This window comes from Prionailurus viverrinus, chromosome D3, assembly GCF_022837055.1.
Source record: "Prionailurus viverrinus isolate Anna chromosome D3, UM_Priviv_1.0, whole genome shotgun sequence".
In the NCBI taxonomy this organism is placed as follows: Eukaryota; Metazoa; Chordata; class Mammalia; order Carnivora; family Felidae; genus Prionailurus; species Prionailurus viverrinus.
In genome coordinates, this window is record NC_062572.1 from 47,620,663 (window position 1) to 47,644,006 (window position 23,344).

The 23,344-nt window shown below is 39.7% G+C and overlaps 1 protein-coding gene across 2 annotated transcripts in view; it reads left to right on the forward strand.

Annotated features, from left to right (window-relative positions):
- LAMA3 (laminin subunit alpha 3) overlaps positions 1-23,344 on the forward strand; it is a 274,238-nt gene that overhangs the window by 112,946 nt on the left and 137,948 nt on the right. Inside the window, exons 13-21 of one of the 2 annotated variants that reach the window (XM_047826704.1) lie at positions 139-276; positions 4,542-4,588; positions 5,746-5,845; positions 6,516-6,568; positions 6,802-6,904; positions 7,629-7,728; positions 14,920-15,076; positions 19,458-19,590; positions 21,631-21,773. In XM_047826704.1, the coding sequence (XP_047682660.1) occupies positions 139-276; positions 4,542-4,588; positions 5,746-5,845; positions 6,516-6,568; positions 6,802-6,904; positions 7,629-7,728; positions 14,920-15,076; positions 19,458-19,590; positions 21,631-21,773 (974 nt within the window). Of the gene's footprint in view, positions 1-138; positions 277-4,541; positions 4,589-5,745; positions 5,846-6,515; positions 6,569-6,798; positions 6,905-7,628; positions 7,729-14,919; positions 15,077-19,457; positions 19,591-21,630; positions 21,774-23,344 lie in introns of both variants that reach the window. The other variant, XM_047826703.1, reaches the window with a different exon arrangement.

A 23,344-nucleotide genomic window follows, 5' to 3' on the forward strand; every position in this document is an offset into this window, starting at 1 on the left:
TCTGGGTCTACCTCTACCTGGCCGTGCCTGTCTGAATAAGTCACATAACTGGAACTTGCGTTTGGGTCTCTCTGACCCTCTGTCATGCTCTTATCCAGGCCCTGCTGCCCTGGGTCTGACTGACACCTTTTTATCCAGCCTGCCAGTGTTCAGTCCTTGGCTCCTACCAAACGCCTTGCAGCCCAGTGACGGGGCAGTGTGAATGCCAGCCGGGGATTACAGGACAGCGCTGTGACAGGTGTCTCTCAGGAGCCTCTGATTTCCCCCACTGTCAAGGTAAGGAAGACGGCAGAATGTCAGACGTCGGGTTCCTCTCTGAAATGTGTGTGGCCAGACTCCCAGACAAGCCCAGGAGATCCGCCACTGGTCACCTCTACACACTTGACCCTAATCTGCCTGGTTCTTCCCCAATTCGAGTCCATTGAAAATGCAGGTATCTTCACGCCAGTCAGAGTGGCCAAAATGAACAAATCAGGAGACTATAGATGCTGCAGAGGGTGTGGAGAAGCGGGAACCCTCTTGCACTGTTGGTGGCAATGCAAATTGGTGCAGCCACTCTGGAAAACAGTGTGGAGGTTCCTCAAAAAATTAAAAACAGACCTACTCTATGACCCAGCAGTAGCACTGCTAGGAATTTACCCAAAGGATACAGGAGTGCTGATGCATAGGAGCATTTGTACCCCAGTGTTTATAGCAGCACTCTCAACAATAGCCAAATTATGGAAAGAGCCGAAATGTCCATCAACTGATGAATGGATAAAGAAATTGTGGTTTATATACACAATGGAGTACTACAGGGCAATGAGAAAGAACGAAATATGGCCCTTTGTAGCAACGTGGATGGAACTGGAGAGTGTGATGCTAAGTGAAATAAGCCATAGAGAGAAAGACAGATACCATATGTTTTCACTCTTATGTGGATCCTGAGAAACTTAACAGAAACCCATGGGGGAGGGGAAGGAAAAAAAAAAAAAAAGAGGTTAGAGTGGGAGAGAGCCAAAGCATAAGAGACTCTTAAAAACTGAGAACAAACTGAGGGTGATGGGGGTGGGAGGGAGGGAAGGGTAGGTGATGGGTATTGAGGAGGTCACCTTTTGGGATGAGCACTGGGTGTTGTATGGAAACCAATTTGACAATAAACTTCATATATTGAAAAAAAAAAAGAAAATGCAGGTATCTGATGTACATCCTCAAAGGAATCCAGAATTGCTTTGTTCCTAGGAAAAAAATTATTTTAATTCCATGTGTTATGAATTTGTATTTCTTGATTTACACGTAAATTCTCCGTGTCGAGCAGTGTGGCAAAGGTGACCCCTTTTAGCTGCAAGAAGTGTTCCTTGACCCCTTCCCAAGGCATCCTGCCTTCCCTCTGGTTCCAGGTCCGCAGCACTTACACCGGCTGCCCTGTAGTCCCCTGAGGGGTGATTCCAGTGGGTCCCCTTGCTGGCAGGCAGAGAAGGCTTTGCTGTGCTTCTGCCCCTGTCTCCTTGCTGCCCCTGGCCTCCTGGGGGATTGTCGTCACACAGCATAGGTGCGAGGGGAGAGGGGGTGACCTAGAGTCTAATGAGTTTGGAAAGAGTGAGCCAAGGGGAAACACTGTTACTGTCACAGGTCATCCCCACTACTCACCCCTCGCTGATGAGGAGACGTGGAGAGTCCTCTGTGCTCTGTGGCAGAGGGCACAGAAGGAAGACACCTGTGCCCTTGGGGGTGTACCGCCTCCATTGGTGAGGAGCTCCTGCCTGCCTGCTGCTTTAGAGGCCCCTCTTCCTGTTGAGAAGAGGTGTTGGAGGGAGTCCGCACCAGACTTTCCCCTTGCAGAATGGTTTTCTCTACTTCCTGCTCTTGGTAGCGCTTCGAGCTCTGCATTCACCTCCAGCTTGATTCCCTAGACTTACTCACCAGACTCCTCAAGACACCAGGTTTTCTTGCTGGTAGAAATTGTAGTCAGTAGTCAGAGGGAGCAGTTCACTTTCGAGAAGCCCTGAAGGTCCCCAGAGTGCAAGGCTTTCCTGGTGTGTCTGCTCACCTCCCCGGGGGTCAGGAGTGGAAGGAACCGTTGTGGCAGCCGGGCACAGGGGCGGGGCAGACACAATAATTCCTCCAGAGCCAGATGGCAGCCATGGTCAGCCTGGGCAGGAGCCACAAGCAGGGCACGGCCAGGCTGAACAAGAGCAAAGAGCAGGAAGAGCGTGTTCACTCTTACAGAGGAATGTGAGGGAACATCAAAACAAAAAAGAGAGACACACATGAAATCATCAAGGGACAAGCCAAGGGAAACAGCCGAAGAGGAGACAAAGGCAAAATGTCTAAGAGAACACTTCACAAGAAAACAAGATCCTATTATGAAGTTATTTAAATTATGGGCAAAACCAGGCTCAGGGCAGGCTTACCTAAACTCTCTTCATTTCTAGTGCTGTGTAATAATAATACTGAGACATTGCAAGATCCCGCTTTATTGAAGGCAGATTATACGGGGCCTGTAACACTATTGACTAAGGCAGGAAGGCAAACTAATTTGTTTTAGAAATAATTTTAGTGCAGATGGGGAACAAGGGGATTGTGATAGTTAAAGAATTAAGTCTTAGTTGACTAAAAAGTGTACTTAAAAAATTCTGTGACTTCTATTTAATGGACAATTAACAAGTCTCTTGGTACAATATTGCCCTCTTCTGGACAATCCTAAAAATGTTAAAAATTCTAGAATCTCTTTTCCCTAATCTCCATCGTCAGTCAGAAATGAACTTGGAGTAGTAGGCAGGGAATGGAATTAAGTGGCAAAAGGGGTGGCTTGGGGAGTTAAGGACCACAAAGGTTACTTGGGTGTGCCTTTTTCTGAATTACATGCAAAGTCCTTGCCACCCATCTATCAAAAAATACAAATGTAGATGCATTATTTTTTTTTTAAGTAAAACGTTTAAAACTCATAACATCAAACTAAACCAAGAGACAGACAGATATAAAAACACCAAGCATTTAAATATTTCTAGGGGCCTCTGGGTGGCTCAGGTAGTTAGTTAAGTGTCCAACTCCCGATTTTGGCTCAGGTCACGATCCCAGAGTCGAGGAATGGAGCCCCACGTTGGGCTGAGTGTGGAGCCTGCTTAAGATTCTCTGTCTCCTCATCCCCAAAGGCAAGGGAATTAAAAGCAAAAATGAACTATTGGGACCTCATCAAGATAAAAAGCTTCTGCACAGCAAAGGAAACAACCAACAAAACTAAAAGGCAACCAACAGAATGGGAAAAGATATTTGCAAATGACATATCGGACAAAGGGCTAGTATCCAAAATCTATGAAGAGCCCACCAAACTCCACACCCGAAAAACAAATAACCCAGTGAAGAAATGGGCAGAAAACATGAATAGACACTTCTCTAAAGAAGACATCTAGATGGCCAACAGGCACATGAAAAGATGCTCAATGTCGCTCCTCATCAGGGAAATACAAATCAAAACCACACTGAGATGTCACCTCACACCTGTCAGACTGGCCAAAATGAACAAATCAGGAGACTATAGATGCTGGAGAGGATGTGGAGAAACGGGAACCCTCTTGCACTGTTGGTGGCAATGCAAATTGGTGCAGCCACTCTGGAAAACAGTGTGGAGGTTCCTCAAAAAAGTAAAAACAGACCTACCCTATGACCCAGCAGTAGCACTGCTAGGAATTTACCCAAGAGATACAGGAGTACTGACACATAGGGGCATTTGTACCCCAATGTTTATAGCAGCACTCTCAACAATAGCCCAATTATGGAAAGAGCCGAAATGTCCATCAACTGATGAATGGATAAAGAAATTGTGGTACACAATGGAGTACTACGTGGTAATGAGAAAGAATGAAATATGGCCCTTTGTAGCAACGTGGATGGAACTGGAGAGTGTGATGCTAAGTGAAATAAGCCATACAGAGAAAGACAGATACCATATGCTTTCACTCTTATGTGGATCCTGAGAAACTTAACAGAAACCCATGGGGGAGGGGAAGAAAAAAAAAGGGGGGTTAGAGTGGGAGAGAGCCAAAGCATAAAAGACTCTTAAAAACTGAGAACAAGGGGCGCCTGGGTGGCACAGTCGGTTAAGCGTCCGACTTCAGCCAGGTCACGATCTCGCGGTCCGGGAGTTCGAGCCCCACGTCAGGCTCTGGGCTGATGGCTCAGAGCCTGGAGCCTGTTTCCGATTCTGTGTCTCCCTCTCTCTCTGCCCCTCCCCTGTTCATGCTCTGTCTCTCTCTGTCCCAAAAATAAATAAACGTTGAAAAAAAAACTGAGAACAAACTGAGGGTTGATGGGGGGTGGGAGGGAGGGGAGGGTGGGTGATGGGTATTGAGGAGGGCACCTTTTAGGATGAGCATTGGGTGTTATATGGAAACCAATTTGACAATAAATTTCATACATTGAAAAAAAATTTAAAAAAAATAAAAAACAGGAAAAAAAAGATTCTCTGTCTCCTCTCTGCCACCCTCCCCCACTCATGCTGTCTGTAAAAAAAAAAAAAAAAAAAAAAAAATTAAATAAAAATCTTTCTAAATCACATATAGGCTCCAGCGGTGCCTGTAACCCAGCTGGTACCCTGGACTCCAGTTTGGTAAGTAGAGGATTATAAAATGGTTACAGTTCTAACATGCATTTTGATATATATTACAGACTAACACATTTGGGAGCTTCCTCAAGTTAAAAGTAAATTAAAATAAGATCTGAGGGGGCGCCTGGGTGGCTCCGTGGGTTAAACATCTGACTTTGGCTCAGGTCATGATCTCACAATTCGTGAGTCCGAGCCCCACGTTGGGCTCCGCCCTGTGCTGACAGCTCAGAGCTGGAGCCTGCTTCGGATTCTGTGTCTCCCTGTCTCTGCGCCTCCCCCGCTCATGCTCTGTCTCTCTCAAAAATAAATAAACGTTTAAAAAAGTTATAAAAATAAAATAAGATCTGAAACCAAATTGCTTAAAAGGTCATTGCTCTTGTTCAGAGTGCATATGTGATCATGTTTATTTTTTTCAAAAACAGAAGAATAAGCCTTATTTTAACTTTTAATTCCAGAGCCCTAGTGTTTGATTCCTACTGTAGGTGACTCTGAGGGCATTGCCACCAGAGGCTCCTGCACATAAGCCTTAAATAGATAATTAAAATTAAGAAAAACTAAGGCTAAGTGCACAATAAATAAAGCTGTGTATGAAATAATTGCAATTTATTTGCTTTTGCTCCAATCAGATACTATTGTATTTCTCAGTGCTTTAGAAATGATCTGTCTTAGCAGCAAAGCCTGAAGATGGTGAACCTCCAGGCATCCGAGGGACAGACGGAGAGAGGTTGTGCATCCTTACAGTGAGGCAGTGACCTTTGCATATTACACAAGTACTTTCAGATAAACATAATTCTCTACTGATTCTCAGTATGTTAAATATTGAGATAATTTTCCATGTAGATGAATAGTTCCTCTGTCACAGAACCAACAGGTAATGACGACTCTAAGTAAAAGTGATTTTTAAATATTTCTTTTCCTGTTTTTTCCAGTTTTATTTTTACCACAACGGATTATGTGTAGAAAAAAAAAGAAATGAATGATAAAAGAAGAGCCATGAGCAGTCGGTTGAAATCAACCCAGTACTTTTATTCCCTCTGGATACACTTCATTTACTTTTCGCAGTCAAAATATAATTCTGTGACAAACTTTGTTCAGAACATATGTTTGAAAACATGTCTTAATTCTGAGATGTCAAGTGTTGGCTTGATTTTCTTTCAAAGGGATACTGCCAGTGCAAGCTTCATGTTGAAAGTCCTTCATGCAGCATCTGCAAACCATCATATTGGAATCTGGCCAAAGAAAACCCCAGCGGATGTTCAGGTAAGGTTTTTGCGCAGAATAATTTACTATATTGCCACCTCCTCTTAATTTTCTCTACTTCAGTGACTAAACCCACAAAAGAGCTATTTATTTAATAAGTTCAATTTGTCTGTAATTCTGTGTAAATATTTTGACGTTTTCCCCCTACTTTTGGCAGAATTTCTATCATTTTGAAAATCCCAGCAAGGGATTTATATCCTGTTTCCATATGTATTTTATTGATACATGGTGGATATTGCCTTGTTTTTATAACCTCTCTTTCTTGTTTGATTTTAGTTTCATTTTATGCTTAGATTGAAGCCAGGGACAGGAACTTAAAGACACTAAACTAAAGGTGGCTAAGTGGAGTGAATATGTCCTTAACTAGAGTTTGTTCTCATGGAAGTGTGTCAGTAGTGTTCTTGACGTTAGGCTCATTAAAAAAACCCCTGATGTTGCAGCCTTTGTCTTAGAGTGGTCACATACTGGCCATTACTCCTTGTAGGTGGATGGTATTGATCTGGTGTTTCTGAAGCAGTCCCGTTTTAGGCGTCAGTGGAGCAGACTGGAATTCTGCTGAAATGTGCCCAAAAGTGACCACACATGTAGTGTTGCTGCTGGGTCATGTTTCCAGAGCCAAGGGCTGTCCTTCGTGCAACCTTGGTCCAAGGATGCTGTCTTTTCTTCACAGAATGCCAGTGCCACGTGGCGGGAACAGTGAGCGGAATTGGAGAGTGTGGGCAGGTAATATGGGCCGATTGTTCGTATACCAGTGGAATAGTAGAGCAGTTGACGTTGGGATTTCTCGGGGAGGGTATTAGTGCCTCTGTAATTGTACAGGGCATGCTAATCTCTCTGGATGTTTTCAGATCCCCGCCATCCTGATTCATGTTATACAGTGAGGCAGTTTTAAATCTTGAAGATTAGCAAATTGTATGACCTTATCAAATTTTGTTACCTTGTTTATTCTGCAGCAGGATGGTGACTGTCACTGCAAGTCTCATGTCAATGGCGATTCCTGTGACACGTGTGAAGATGGATATTATGCTTTGGAAAAGAGCAATTACTTTGGGTGTCAAGGTAAATACTTCCAGTGGGTCCTGAGAGAAGCCAGTGTTGATGGGCAAAGACTGTCTGGATCATCTTTCTTCTGAGTTCCTTGTCTTCATGCGGTCTTTCTGATGGGATGGGACTAAAAAATTCTGTCTAGGGAATTGGGCCAAATACTCAGTTGAAACTAGTAATAAATTGCAACTGGGGCTGCTTCCACTTCACTTCTACCAGCATGGTGTCTGTTTAATTATAGAAAACACAATTGGGATGAATGGGGATTCATCTGTTAATTTCATAAATAACATCAAGACTTTGTCATTTTGAAGATATTTTTTGTATTATCAAAACAGCTCACACCAGATTTTAGAGACAATATTGTGTTAAATAATACACCTCAAAGAGTGTGGCCCCACAGGCTGCCGTTGTCTCTCGCCCACAGACTCTCATTAGCAGACGTTGTTTATAAGGGCACCGTGTTGCTGAATCACGTTTAGCTCCTGGGCTCCTGTCCTCTTCCACCAGACAGCGATGTTGGAGCTGACCTTACAAGTGGACTTACAAGTGGACTTTTGGGGGCACCTCCCATCTCAGTTTGGGAGGTGCCTATATGTTTCTAACATCTGCTGGATATGAGATGTGGCAGGGGTAGGAAGCAGCCTGATCTTACTGATTGCCACTTCTCAGAGAAGGAGGGAGAGCTTCAACGCAGAGATGCTTTGATGGGTCACCGCTGTTGTTTTCTGACCTTTAGGGTGTCAGTGTGACATCGGTGGAGCGATCACCCCCATGTGCAGTGGGCCCTCCGGAGGATGCCGTTGCCGAGAGCATGTCGTGGGGAAGGCGTGCCAGCGGTGAGTCTTCAGGGAGGTCTCCTCCCGTACTGATGTGGAAGACTCTCAGAGAGTCCTGTCTGTGCCGACAGTTCCTGTGAAGAGACAAGCCGTCCTAAAGAGAGGGGGCTGATGAAGCTGTCCTGTCATTTGAAATCTGGACACTTGTCAGGGAGCCCAGTTGAAGCAGGAGGTAAGGTTGCCCTAAAGACGACTACTTTGTAGGTCCCAGAGCTGCCTCACTGGACAGTTCCCACAGGTATATAAAGCCAGGTGGACGAGACTAGAGCTGGATGCTTGAGGTGGGTTCCTGGGGGCAAACCTCCTTGTAAAAGCCACAGCCTGGAGGAGCCCAGCAAATGAGCAGGCTCCTGGGCCAAGGAGATTCAGGTCCAGCTTCTCCCTTGGGACCCATGGCTGAAGGCGTGGAGAGGCCAGATGTGTCGCAGTGGGGGCGGGGGGGCATGGGGGGGGAGAAGAAAACTCTTGAAGTGGGACAAAGTCCCTCATCTCATGCAGAAGCTAATTAAAATAAACTGTAGGAGCAAGGGAGCAAGTGGAGACTGAGCTCCCAGAGGGGCTATCACAAGTATGGCAGCCGTACTGTCTCTGTGTCTCGTCATATTTAACATTTCACAGATTAAAACATGTTTTAAATAACTCCAGTGTTATATTAGTTTCAGGTGTTAAATATAGTGATTCAGCAATTTTATACATTACTCTGCTCATCGTGATATGCATACTCTTGATCTCCTTCACCTACTTCACCCATCCCCCCACCCACCTCCCCTCCAGTAACCATCAGTTTATTCTCTATATTTAAGAGTCTGTTTTTTTGTCTTTCTCTTTTTTTGTTTGTTTCATTTCTTAAATTCCACATACGTGTAAAATCATGTGTTATTTGTCTTTTTCTGACTGACTTATTTTACTTAGTGTTATATCCTCTAGATCCATCCATGTTATTGCAAATGACAAGATTTCATTCTTTTTTATGGCTGAATCATATTCCATTGTGTGTGTGTGTTTGTGTGTGAGTGTGAGTGACATCTTCTTTATTCATTCATCTATTGATGGATGGACACTGGGGTTACTTCCATAATTTTGCTATTGTAAGTAATGCTGCAATAAACATAGGGGTGCATATGTCTTTTCAAGTTAGTGTTTTTAAGTTAGTGTTTTTGGGGTAAATAGCCAGAAGTAGAATTACTGGATTATATGGTAATTCTATTTTTAATTTTTTGAGGAGCCTCTGTACTGTTGTCCACAGTGACTGCACCAGTTTGCATTTCCACCAACAGTGCACAAGGGTTTCTTTTTCCCCATATCCTCCCCAACACTTGTTTCTTATATTTTTGATTTTAGCCATTCTGACAGGTGTGAGGTGACATCTTGTTGTGGCTTTGATTTGTATTTCCCTAATGATGAGTGATGTTGAGCATCTCTTCATGTATCTGTTTGCCATCTGTAGGTCTTCTTTGGAGAAATGTCTGTTCATGTCTTTTGCCTATTTTTAAATTGGATTATGTGTTTTTTGGCGTTCAGTTGTATAAGGTATCTATATATTTTGTATACTAGCCCTTTATCAGATATGTCATTTACAAGTATTTCTCCCATTCAATAGATTGTATTCTAGTTTTGTTGGCTGTTTCCTTTGCTGTGCAAAAGCTTTTATTTATTTATTTTATTTTTTTTTATATGAAATTTATTGACAAATTGGTTTCCATACAACACCCAGTGCTCATCCCAAAAGGTGCCCTCCTCAAAAGCTTTTAATTCTCATGCAGTCCCAATTGTTTATTTTTGCTTTTATTTCCCTTGCTTCAGGAGACATATCTAGAAAAATTGCTATGTCCAATGTCAGAGAAATTACAGCCTGTGCTCTCCTCAAGGATTTTTATGGTTTCAGGTCTCACGTTTAGGTCCCTAATCCATTTTGAGTTTATTTTTGTCTATGGTGTAAGTAAGTGGTCTAGTTTCATTCTTTTGCATGTGGCTGTCTAGTTTTTCCAACACCATTTGTTAGAGACCATCTTTTTCCCATTACATATTCTTGCCTCCTTTGTTGAAGATTAATTGACCATATAATTGTAGACTTGTTTCTGGCCTTTCTATTCTTTTCTATGTGTCTATTGATCGAGGTGTCTATTTTTGTGCCAGTACCATAGTGTTTTTGATTACTACAACTTTGTAGCATATGTTGAAATCTGGGATTGTGATACCTCTAGCTTTGTTCTTTTTCAAGATTGCTTGAAGATTGCTTTTTCAAGATTGCTTCAAGATTGCCAAGATGGCTAATTTGGTGTCTTTTGTGGTTCCATACAAACTTTAGAATTATTTGTTTTAGTTTTGTGAAAAATTCTGTTGGTATTTTACTGGGGATTGCATTAAATGTGTAGATTGCTTTGGGTAGTATGGGGACTACCCATACAGTATGGAACTTTTTTCTTAATTTCTATTTTTGCTACTTCTTTATTAGTGTATAGAAATGCAATGAATTTCTGTATATTGATTTGTAGCCTGTGAATTTGCTGAATTCATTTATCAGTTCTGGTAGTTTTTTGGTGTCCTTAGGGTTTTCTATGTATATTATCATGTCATCTGCAAATAGTGAAAATTTTACTTCTTTCTTACCAATTTGGATGCCTTTTATTCTCTTTTCTTGTCTGATTGCTGTGGCTAGGACTTCCAGTACTATGTTGAATAAAAGTGGTGAGAGTGGATATCCTTGTCTTGTTCCTGATCTTAGGGGGAAAGGATTTTTCCCCACCGAGTATGATATTTGTTGTGGGTTTTTCATATAAGGCTTTTATCATGTTGAGGTATGTTCCCTGTAAACCTACTCTGTTAAGGGTTTTTATCATGAATGGATGTTGTACTTTGTCAGATACTTTTTCTGCATCTATTGAAATGATCATATGGTTTTTCTCCTTTCTCTTATTGATGTGACATATCACATTGATTGATTTGCAAATAATTGAATCACTCTTGCACCCCAGGTATAAATCCCACTTGATCATGGTGAATGGTTATTTTAATGTATTGTTGGATTCTGTTTGTTAATATTTTGTTGAGGATTTTTGCATCTATGTTCATCAGAGATATTAGCCTGCAATTTTTTGTTTTTGTTTTTGTTTTTGTCTTTTGGTAGTATCTTTACCTGGTTTTGGTATTAGGCTAATGCTGGCTTCATAGAATGAATTTGGAAGCTTTCCTTTCTCTTTTGTTTTTTGGAGTAGTTTGAAAAGAATAAATATTAACTCTCCCTTAAATGTTTGGTAGACTTCACCTGTGAAGCCATCTGGTCCTGGACTTTTGTTTGTTGGGAGTATTACTGATTCAATTTCATTGTTTGTAATTGGTCTGTTCAAATTTTCTATTTTTTCCTAATTCCGTTTTAAGAGTTTATATGTTTCTAAGAATTTATCCATTTCTTCTAGGTTGTCCAATTTGTTGGCATATAATTTTTTCACAATATTCTCTTAAAATCCTTTGTGTTTAAGGGGCATTGGTGGTTATTTCTAGTGTTTCATTTCTGATTTTGTCTATTTGACTTGTTTCTCTCTCTCTCCCTATTTGATCATTCTGGCTAGAGGTTTATCAATTTTGTTGGTTTTTTCAAAGAACCAGCTCTTGGTTTCTCTTGAATCTGTTCTATTGTTTTTTTAGTTTCTATTTCATTTATTTCTGCTCTGATCTTTATGATTTCCTTTCTTTTGCTGGGCTTGGGTTGTTTGTGCTTCTTTTTCTAGCTTCTTTAGGTGTAATGTTTGGTTGTTTATGTGAGATTTTTCTTGCTTCCTGAGGTAGGCCTGAAGAGGTAGGCCTGAAGTTTAGAAGAAGTTCTAAACTTCCCTCTTAGAACAGCTTTTGCTGCATCCCAAAGATTTTGGACCTTTGTGTTTTCATTTTCATTTGTCTCCATGTATTTTTTGTTATTTCCTTTTTGATTCCTTGATTGACCCATTTCTTGTTTAGAAGCATGTTATTTAACCACCATGTATTTGTGTTCTTTCCAGATTTTTTCTTGTGGTTGATTGCTACTTTCATAGTGTTGTGGTCAGAAAAGATGCTTGGTATGATTTCGGTTTTTTGAATTTGTTGAGACTTGTTTTGTGGCCCAAAATGTGATCTGTTCTGGATGATGTTCCATGTGCACTTGAAAAGAACGTATATTCTGCTGTTTTAAGATAGAATGTTCTGAATATATCTGTCATATCAGTATAGAATTTTTTAAAACCATGATCCATTTATAATTTTCTGTCAGTGGTGGGAGGAAAAAGCTAATTTTTAATATTCTGGCTCTTAATCATACACTGGAAAGTCTGTGAAATGCAACTTCTAAATTGGATGTATCTTTAATACTCTGCTTTATCAACAGATTAATAAAGAAATCTTGGGGCGCCTGGGTGGCTCAGTCAGTTGAGCGTCTGACTTCAGCTCAGGTCATGATCTCACAGTTCGTGAGTTCGAGCCCTGCATCGGGCTCTGTGCTGACAGCTCAGAGCCTGGAGCCTGCTTCCGATTCTGTGTCTCCCTCTCTCTCTGCCCCTTCCCTGCTCATGCTCTGTCTCTCTCTGTCTCAAAAATAAATAAACATTAAAAAAAATTTTTAAAGAAATCTTCAGTGTAGTTTAGGTAAATTGTCTATATTTAGTTGGTATGGTGTTTCTCTCCTTTCCCTTGATGTTTCCAGCATTTGAATTCTAAAAGTCAGAGCAACCCAGCTGAGCTTTCTTCAGTCATTTCTAAATGGCAGTCACTGCTAGGCCACATAGTAAAAAGTGTGTGAAAGAGAACACATCTGTGGATATGTTTCCCTGAAGACTAACAAAGCACATGATGAACCAGAGGAATTTTGTAAATAGGTTTGGAAACATTCTCCACCCATGTTTTATCTCTTTTCACCTTCCTGTTGATAAAGTGAGCTTTCCCCCTACTTAACCAGGATAATTTTTTTTCCCTTCCAACTATGCAAGCGGTGGGCTAATTTTCAGGTAGAAATAATGCAACTTTAATAGGAATTAAATTTCCCATCCCAAGGTAAAAATACTGACTTTTTTTTTACATCACAGCCAATACACATATATGAAATTTAGAACATGTCCTTTGATTTAGTGATAAATTGTAACTATGATAAAAGGAGAGCGAACCAGCATCACCTTTTCTCTGGGTTGGTAAATCTTTTGTCCTTTTGTACTAAATTCCTCCCAAATGTTTGTTTATGATATCATCTGAACATTTTTTTCATTTTTCTTACAAGGTTAGAAAGCTTTCACATTCACTTTGTCTTTTAAATAATTTTTGTGATAATAAATGTAATATATGTTTGTTGTAAAGTTGCAATAAGTACCTAAAAGTAAAAGGCAAAGAAAATTCTTCATTCCACCACCCAGGTGATAACCCCTTTGATATTTTTTGTTTATTTTTTCTAGGCTTTTTCTTTCTTTTTAAAAACATTTTTAATGTTTATTTTTATTTTATTTTATTTTGAGAGAGAGAGAGAGGCAGAGCGCAAGTGGGGGAGGGGCAGAGAGAGAGGGAGACACAGAATCTGAAGCAGGCTCCAGGCTTTGAGGGGTCAGCACAGAGCCTGACATGGGGCTCAAACTCATGAACTGCAAGATCATGACCTAACCCAAAGCTTAACCAACTGAGCCACCCAGGTACCCCTAGGCTTTTTCTATGAATACAAATTAGTATTGTATTTTCTTCATATAATTCGTATCAATTTCTTCACATGATATTGCAGACATTTTCCATATCATTAGTCTTCCAAAATATTGGTTATTTAATATTTCATAATGTCTTTAATTATTTCATAATTGTACATTTACATTGCTTCTAAGCTTTCACTATTATAAACATTCTTTTATGTTAATTCTTTGACAATGTATATTTAATCATTCTTTAGAATATATTCCTGGAAGGAGAATTACTGGGTCAATGGGTATGAATATATTTTTTTTAATTTTTAACGTTTATTTATTTTTGAGACAGGGAGAGACAGAGCATGAATGGGGGAGGGTCAGAGAGAGAGAGACACAGAATCTGAAACAGGCTCCAGGCTCTGAGCTGTCAGCACAGAGCCCGACGCGGGGCTTGAACTCACTGACCGTGAGATCATGACCTGAGCCGAAGTCGGCCGCTTAACCGACTGAGCCACCCAGGCGCCCCAATGGGTATGAATATTTTTAAGGATCTTTATATATCACTTCCAGAGAAATTGTAAGCATTTGTAATTCTATGACAAATACTATTACAAATACACTAACTGCTATTAGTTTGTGATTCGATTGTCAAAATGTGCCATTTTGAAGAACTTCAAATAGTTTGAATATGAAATGTCACATAAGTATTGTAATATTTTTATTTATTTATTTTTTAATGTTTTTATTTATTTTTGACAGAGAGACAGAGACCGAACAAGTGGGGGAGGGGTAGAGAGAGAGGGAGAGACAGAACCCGAAACAGGCTCCAGGCTCTGAGCAGTCAGCACAGAGCCCAATGCGGGGCTCGAACTCACAAACCATAAGATCATGACCTAAACTGAAGTAGGACACTTAACTGACTGAACCACCCAGGCGCCCCAGGGTTGAAATATTTTTGATCCTTCTCTATGACTACCATTATTGGACTCTTGAAAGGAATCCATTTATAGACTTATAATTTAAGAAAAAACGAGGCATAAAAAGTCATTCTGATGATTGAAAAAACATATATGGAGAGAAAAGTGTATCTAACTTGTAAACTTAACACATGAAATATTGTATGTCACATTCACTATGTATATATGGTACTTAACAACATTGGTTGGTACGTATATGTTAATATTTGTGTAATGAGTGAATATGAGTATATAAATGAATGATTGAATGAAGAAATTTATAGTAAATTACCTAGTTTGACTTTGCTAAGTTGTTGGCAACCGTTTAGAACATATTAAAGGATACTACTACTATGGGTTGTGCTAAATGATTTTCTCATTTTATTGCTTAGAATGATAAGTGTTGGGTGTATTTTATGTGAATGTTTACAAGAATGAAAGCAATAATTTAAAGAAAAAGCAGGGGGAGGCTCTTTCATTTGTTCTTATTTGTTGCAGTCTTTCAATTTGGTGGGAGTTCTTTTAGCAGAGCTACTGCGATTAAAGAATATTTGGATTATCAGTGGACTTAACTTGCTGTATCCACATTTACTTTTTGTTTACAAAAGACCCGAAAACAACTACTATTTCCCGGATTTGCATCATATGAAGTATGAGATTGAAGATGGCACTGTACCTAACGGGAGAGAACTTCGGTTTGGATTTGATCCCCTGGAATTTCCTGAGTTTAGCTGGAGAGGATACGCCCAGATGACCTCAGTGCAGGTATGTAGCCTCTAAGAAATTACATCATGGCGGGATAGTGCATATAGTTACCCACAACACTGTCAGTGAGTCCCCCACAAAGGCAAACTATCCCGAAAACTGACTCCAAGATTCTTTTTCTCCAGACTACAGATGGGGTTTGGGGTAAGATTGGATTTTAACTCATAAGTATATGTATCGATTTCACAGTTTATTGTTAATTTAGTCACCAAATCAGACAAAGAAAGGATTAAAAAAAATGGTGTTTATTTCTGGAGACTTTTTACAAGAAGTTGTTTCCCAAATGAGATTAGTCTATATTTTAACACAAGAGACACTTTTCTTTAAAGCCATTTGTGAAGATTAAAAATGAGTTGAATTAAATAATTTCAATGTGTGCATTGTTAATATTTGACCGGTGCTTTTTTTTTTTTTTTTTTTTTTGCTTTTTTAAACTTGGAATTACTATATGAATAAAAACTAAGATAAATGAGGAATTTGTTGGTGCTACTTAAATTTTCTTTCCTGTATTTCTCCTTTCCTTCATTTTCCTCTTCTGTATCTATCTCTCTTGGCTTTGTGTTGGAATAATTAAGGGATTTACACATTTTCTTGCTACCTTTAGAACTTATGCAATATTTATAACTAATAATTTCTGTATAGTCATTGAGAAGTTTTATTCTCAGAATTTCTCTTTGAGGTTGGTCTCTTCAAACTGTGTTTCTCAGTGGCGAAATTCAGAACAAAAGAGGTAAACTGACGACCATGGTTACCCAATATTTGTCCTTAGTAGATCAGAAGTAATGCCTGTTATATTTATATAAGTCACCCCTTAGAGAAACAGGGACAGGTTCACAGTTCTGTTGGAGCCACCATTGGTTCTAATGTTGCTTCTTGCCTGACTAGCGTCCCCCATCAGGTTGCTTTACACTCCCTAGGATCCGACACCTCACTGCTTTCTCCTTCTCCCCAATGTAGCAATTCAGTTTCTTTAGCTCCTTTCTGATCTTCATTATTAAGAAAAAAGCAATGGATTCCATTAAGTCATAATAGATTGTGAATGACTGACAGTCCAGTCAAGGTGGATACCCTCTCATAGGTGTCTACAGTTGGAAAGAATAACTAGTTAGCATAAAGGAATGAATTCCAAATGATGGATTTCTTTAAGTATTTTTAGTCAGTAGACCTCAGCAGCGTCCATCAGATCACCCCTAACTTGTTCCTTATACATTTTTGCATTTTTATTTTCCAACATGGAACTAACACTTAGAGATGGATTCTGTCAAGTTAAAAAGCCCCATTCAGTGGAGTCTTTAAGGCTTTCTATATGTGGTACCATGTCATTTGTAGATCATGAGAGTTTTACTACTTCCTTACCAATTTGGATACCTGTTCTTTCTTTTTGTTGTCTGACTGCTATGGCTAGGACTTCCAGTGCTATGTTGAATAAAAGTGGTGAGAGTGGACATCTTTGTCTTGTTCTGACCTTAGGGGAAAAAGTCTTCATTTTCACCACTGAGTATGATGTTGGTTGTACATTTTTCATATAAGGCCTTTATTATCTGTATCTACTTTGCAGAGGATTTGTTTTTATCATGAATGGATGTTGTACTTTGTAAAATGCTTTTTCTCCATCTATTGAAATGATTTTATGGTTTTTATCTCTTCTCTTACTAATGTGACATGCCACATTGATTGTTTTGCAAATAGTAAAGCACACTTTCATCCCAGGAATAAATCCCACTTGACCGTGGTGAATGATTATTTTAATGTTTTGTTGGATTCTGTTCACTAATATTTTGTTGAGGATTTTTACATCTATGTTCATCAGACATATTGACTTGTAGTTCTCTTTTTTTGTAGTGTCTTTATATGGTTTTCGTATCAGGGTGATACTGGCCTCATAGAATGAATTTGGAAGTTTTCCTTCCTCTTATATTTTTTGGAATAGTTTGAGAAGAATAAATATTAACTCTTCTTTAAGTGTTTGGTAGAATTCACCTGTGAAGCTGTCTGGTCTCAGACTTTTGTTTTTTGGGAGTTTTTTTTTTTTAATTACTGATTCAATTTAACTTCTAGTAATTGATCTGTTCAAATTTTCTGTTTCTTCCTATTATGTTTTGGTAGGTTATATGTTTCTAGGAATTTATCCATTTCTTTTAAGTTGTCCAATTTGTTGGCATATAGATTTTCATAATATTGTGTTACAAGTTTTTGTATTTTTGTGGTGTTGGTTGTTATTTCTACTCTTTCATTAGTGGTTTTGTTTATTTGGGTCCTCTCTCTCTCTCTCTCTTTCTCTCTCTCTCTCGATAAGTCTGGTTAGAGATTTATCAATTTTGTTGATCTTTTCTAAAAACCAGCTCCTGGTTTCATTAATCTGTTTTATTTACTTTTTTTTAGTTTCTGTATCATTTATTTCTGCTCTAATCTTTTTTATTTCCTTCCTTTTTCTGTGTTTCAGTTTTGTTTTTTCTTCTTATTTTAGTGTCTTGAGGTATAAGGTTAGGTTATTTATATGAGATTTTTCTTGCTTCTTGATATAGCCTTGTGTTGCTATAAATTTCCCTCTTAGTACAGCTTTTGCTGCATCCTAAAGATTTTGGACCTGTGTTTTCATTTTTATTTATCTCCATGTAATATTTTATTTCTTCTTTGATTTCTTTTTTTAAGTTTATTTATTTTTACACACACAGAGAGAGAGAGAGAGAGAGAGAAAGAGAGAGAGAGAATGAGTAGGGGAGGGGCAGAGAGAGAAAGAAAGAATCCTAAGCAGGCTGTGCATTGACAGAGTGGAGCTTGACATGGGGCTTGATCCCATGAACCTTGAGATCATGACCTGAGGTGAAATCAAGAGTCAGATGCTCAACAGACTGAGCCACCCAGGCACCCTCTTTTTTGATTTCTTGATTGACCCATTCGTTGTTTAGAAGCATGTTCTTTAGCCTCAATGTATTTGTGCTCTTGCAAAATTTTTCTTGTGGTTGATTTCTAGTTTCATAGGTTTGTGGTCAGAAAAGATACATGGCATAACTTCAGTCTTTTTGAATTTTTTGAGACTTATTTTGTGGTCTAATATGTGTTCTATCCTGGAGACCATTACATGTGTACTCAAAAAGAATGTGTATTCTGCTGAATATATCTGTGTATTTGAATGTATCTGTTAAGTCCATCTGGTCCAGAGTGTCATTGAAAGCCACTATTTCCTTGTTGCTTTTCTCTTTGGATGATCTGCCCGTTGATGTAAGTGGGGTCTTAAAGTCCCCTACTATTATTGTGTTACTATTGATTATTTCCTTTAGGTTTGTTATTAACTGTTTTATTTATTTGGGTTCTTTCATGTTGGGTGCATAAATATTTACAATTATTATATATCCTCTTGTCGGGTTGTCCCTTTTGTTATTGGAATGAAGTATTATTCATCCATAAAAAATAATGAAATCTTGCCATTTGCAACAATATGGATGGAACTAGAGAGAATAATAATGTTAACCGAAATAAGTCAGAGAGAGACAAATATTGTATGATTTCACTCATATGTTGAATCTAGGAAGCAAAACAAACAAGCAAAGGCAAAAAAAAAAAAAAAAAAAGATAGAGACAAAGCACGAAACAGACTCTTAACTGTAGAAAACGAACTGATGGTTACCAGAGGGGAGCGGGGTAGGGGATGGAGGAAATAGGTGATGAGGATTAAAGAGTACACTTGTCATGATGGAAAAAAAGTAATTAAAAAAGAAAAAGCCCACATTCTTTTTGGATAGAGATTGAGATCAATTTTATATGACGTAGGCATATTTTAATTACATCCAGATTTGGTCACTAATGTGTTTGGAGTATTTTAACCTTTGTTTGGCCAGCATCAGTTTCTGTGACCATTTAGAATTTTATATATGTGGCCCCTGGAGTGGTCTCTCTACAGGGGTAGTTGTGTTAAATAATCCTGTCCTTCCGTTCTCTCCTGCTTTTTTATTTCTCCCAGCCTGTGGTGGTTGCCCCTGCCACGATGGCTTTCCTTAAACTAGTTCTGCTAACATTCTGTTCTGTCTGCCTGATTCCAAAAGGGTCAAAAGAAGAACTCAGTTCCTGAGGGAACAGGTCTTCACTGTAACTTTAATTGTAATTAAGTTGTATTGTATAATTAAATTTAATTGTAATTGTAATTGTGATTTTAATTTATTGTTAGGCCTTCCTATTTCCATCTGCCACAGAGTTGGTTATTTGGTGTTTTCTGAGTGTGTGTGTGTGTGTGTGTGTGTGTGTGTGTGAGAAAGAAACAGAGCGTGTGGGTCTGTGTACACACTACAAGCCCACTAGTGAAACTTGAATGGAGTAAAGCCACTGTTTGGCTACCATTTCTTTTAGCCAGTTCTATACTTTATGGCTTTTCGGTATTTTTCAGAATAAAGTGAGGATCATGTTGAATGTGGGGAAGTCAAGTCTTGCCTTGTTTCGCGTTATTCTGAAATATATTAACCCTGGAACTGAAGCCGTATCTGGCCACGTGACTATTTACCCATCCTGGGCTGAGGCAGGTAGGCAAATTTTCAAGCCTTTTTTTGGATTAAGAAATGATGAACTAGTGAAACAGTTTCTTCAGTTTTCACAAAGTTACCTCCTGAGAAAAGATGGAGTCTCATGCATAGTCTGATTAGGGTAGTGTCCTGTCCTTTGCTACCTTTTCAATCTCTAAACATTCTGCTTATTTAAATTTTGTTAAGTTTACTATTAACTGTCTTTTGAAAAATTGGTGTAACAATCTATGTGTCTTCGCCGAACCCCATGGTCTATGATATCACCACAGGGCAAAGCTAATTTATAATTCATTCATGGTAGAGTGGGTGTCACCTCTGTGGTGACTCCCCTAAATTTTTACATTGTTTCAGGCAGACCAAATAGCCCAAGGAGAAATGGGTGAGTGTAGGAATTTTTAAGATGAATGCGGTAAAGCATGAAGCCCAAGAGAACTCCATAAAGAAACATGCAAACCTCACTGAAGGTTGAGGGATTTCTGAGGGCAGAGGAAAATCACAGTCAGAGCACAGATCTCAGCACTGTTAGAGCTGAGGCCTGGAAGTCTGTTCTGCAAGAAGTTAGCGCTTCTACCATTCCTGGAAACAGATTCCAGAAAACACTAGGAATCCCACATGGACCCAAGATGGTGCCAGTGGAAATCTAATTTGAGATTGAAACACAAGAATCTTTGTTCAGCATCCATGGCGAAGTCACTGGGGGCAGTGGTGATGCTCCTGAGTTGTGTCAACCAGGTTGTGAGGCTGGATGATGATGAATAACACAAAGAACTAGTGGGCTTGCTTTATCATATACATATACTTTGGCATTGATTTTCTCACATGGTAAGTTTGTGAACTGATGAGAGTTGAAGAGGAAACAGAACTGAGAGGTTTAGTAAATTGCCTAAGTGCACCTCTGGTCTTTATAGACAAGTTGGAATCTTCAGACTCCAAATTCTTTCTAATGGACCCTGATGCCTCCTCGATGACAATTTCATCAGCACTTTGCTCTCCATTAACTCAAACAGGTGGAATACATTGTGGCTTGTTTTCCCTTCCTCTGGGACACCTTTATTAAGCCCCCATGTCTGAGTCAGGGGCCTTGGTTGTGGATTCTTGTGGTAACCTAGGCCTCCTCCCAAACACCACTGTCTATGCTGTGCCAAATTCTCCTGTTTTATCGTCTGTAATCCCTCACCTTTCCCATCCCACCCAGCAAAAGCCATGCTGGCTGTGTGCAGTCCCTCATGCCCAGAACCTAGATCTAGTGGATGTTTGTAGAAAGAATGCAAGGATTTGGAACAAACATTTCTTCTGAAGAAAAAGTCTCAGTTGGACTCTGATGCAGCAGTTTGGTTTGTTTCTGAACCTTGTACAGAAGGTTCACTGTTTGTTTCATACAGAAGAAAACACTTTGCATCCTGAGAACAAACAAAAAACCAAAACTTTTTATTACTTCAGAATGGACACATGTTCTTCCATAGAAATTAAAAGAATAAAATAATTTAGTATCTAAGGTAATGTGTTAACACTTAGGTGCAATGAAATTTCCTAAGCAGTTTACATGCATTAATATACTTAATCACTTAACAAATTTAAAAAGTAATTAACATCTTATCAATATCTTTCTAGTCTGTTTTATAAGTATGTGAATGGTAAATAAAATCAAGGGGCGCCAGGGTGGCTCAGTCAGTTAAGTATCTGACTTCGGCTCCGGTCGTGATCTTACAGTTCGTGAGTTTGAACTCTGCATTGGGCTCTGTGCTGACAGCTCAGAGCCTGGAGCCTGCTTCAGATTCTGTGTCTCCCTCTCTCTTTGCCCCTCCCCTGCTTGCACTCTGTCTCTCTCTCTCTCTCTCTCTCTCTCTCTCTCTCTCTCTCTCAAAAATAATAAATGTTAAAAAATTTTAAAAATAAAATCAATAAATCTGATCAGTAAGTATGCTCAGTAACCATCTTAAACTTCTTCAGATGTAAACTGAATGTTCAAAACTGAAAATCCAAAATCATAACAGTGATTGCTAGACCAGTGCCTTGGGCAATTCTTTTTATTTCTGATAGGTGCTGCTCAAAGCAAAGAAGTCCTCTTCCTGCCAAGTAAGGAGCCAGCCTTTGTCACGGTCCCCGGAAATGGTTTGGCAGACCCGTTTTCAATTGCACCAGGGACATGGCTTGCTTGTATTCAAGCAGAGGGGGTCCTCTTGGTAAGAGTCCTCCTGAGTGGAGAGTTCTGTGGGATTCTTCCCCCCTTAGAGATGGTCCAATCCACAGTGACCCACAGGGACCATTAGATATCAAAATCCACCTCCCTTTTAGACAACAGGAAACTATGGTGACATTTGCCCTCAACATAGGAGCCAACTGAAAATATCTGTTATATTCTTCAGCCAGCTTCTCTCAGACACACACACACACACACACACACACACCAACAACTATAACTATAATGTTAAAGTTATCAGAATAAATGCAAAACCTTCATATGCATTATGTCCCCACCTTTCAAAAGCTTCTTTGGGATTTTTCATCATGAATCAGAAGGGCATCAAAAAAAATCAGCCTCTCTGGGAATTGTGTGGAGTGAATCAGAAGAAGCTAGAGGAAAAGAAGATCCTAATATCAGTGAAGTTCTTGGTGGTGGAAAGAGAAGGGAGAACCGATGCTTCTCCAACATTCCCTGCCTTCTTCTACCTGAAACATAGGCAGCAGCCTCACCAAACGATTGCCTTGGACAAAGAACCCTGCATTACGAGAGAAGCTCTATCCTCGTGCTCTACTAGGATAGCCAGAGGAACCATGGGGAGTTAAGGGATGAAAACTGCTACCTGAGATACACCCCCCCTTTTGATGTCTGCTTTAGCTTATAGAAAGTCTTTTGAAAATAAAGTCTTTGACAAAGCTTGGTTTTAGGCACTCAGAGCAGAAAACATCAAGCTTTTCCTTCTGGCACAGTCCTTTTGATTGGCTGTATTAGCAAATCTCAGGCAAGGTCTTTAACTCCAGGCCTGCCCCATTTGCTTCTTCCCTGTAATAGGGACAATGTTTATCCATATATGTCCTTTCCAAATCTGGGATCTTCTGAGCATCATGTGAGGGTTTATGCTCGACATTCAATCCCTATTTTTCTTGCATCTTCTTGGTAGAAAGCTTTGTTGCTTTACCAAAGTTTTAGAGTTTTTCATAGATGTTAGAAATGAGGATGAGGAAAATCCTGTTGTTGCCAGTAATGGGTACAAAGTTAGATTAATGGAAAGAAGCTCATTATGTTACTTCATAGGCACGGAAGATACTTGATGACATTTAGCTGGTGCAGTTGTGTAGCAACACATATATATGCTTCCATATGATGATCCTGTCTTCTCTACAGATATTTTACGGACCACCTACTGTCAACTTTTACTATTCTAGGATCTATGGGACCATAAAGTAATGAGGAGCTATGGTCCCAACCTAAGGAAACTTCATAAGAGAACAATAATCACTGTTGAAATAAAGCCTACTGGGCTAGTGAGACCCCCGTGGTAGACCACTGAGCCCCCTGGGCCGCCATGTGCCACTTTTCCTCTCCATACATTTCTCTTCTTTCCCATTCTAGACAAATTAAGGGCCCCGAAGGGAGAGAAAGCCTTATGGCTGGCATATGAGTCTCTTCACAGTTATGGCAGACATCCCCCCTCCCCTTCGTCCTTCCCCCTGCACACAGGCAGGGATGCCAGCATTGCTCTGAAGCTGTCAAACCATCAGCATCTCAGGAACCTGGAGGTCTGCTCTTTCC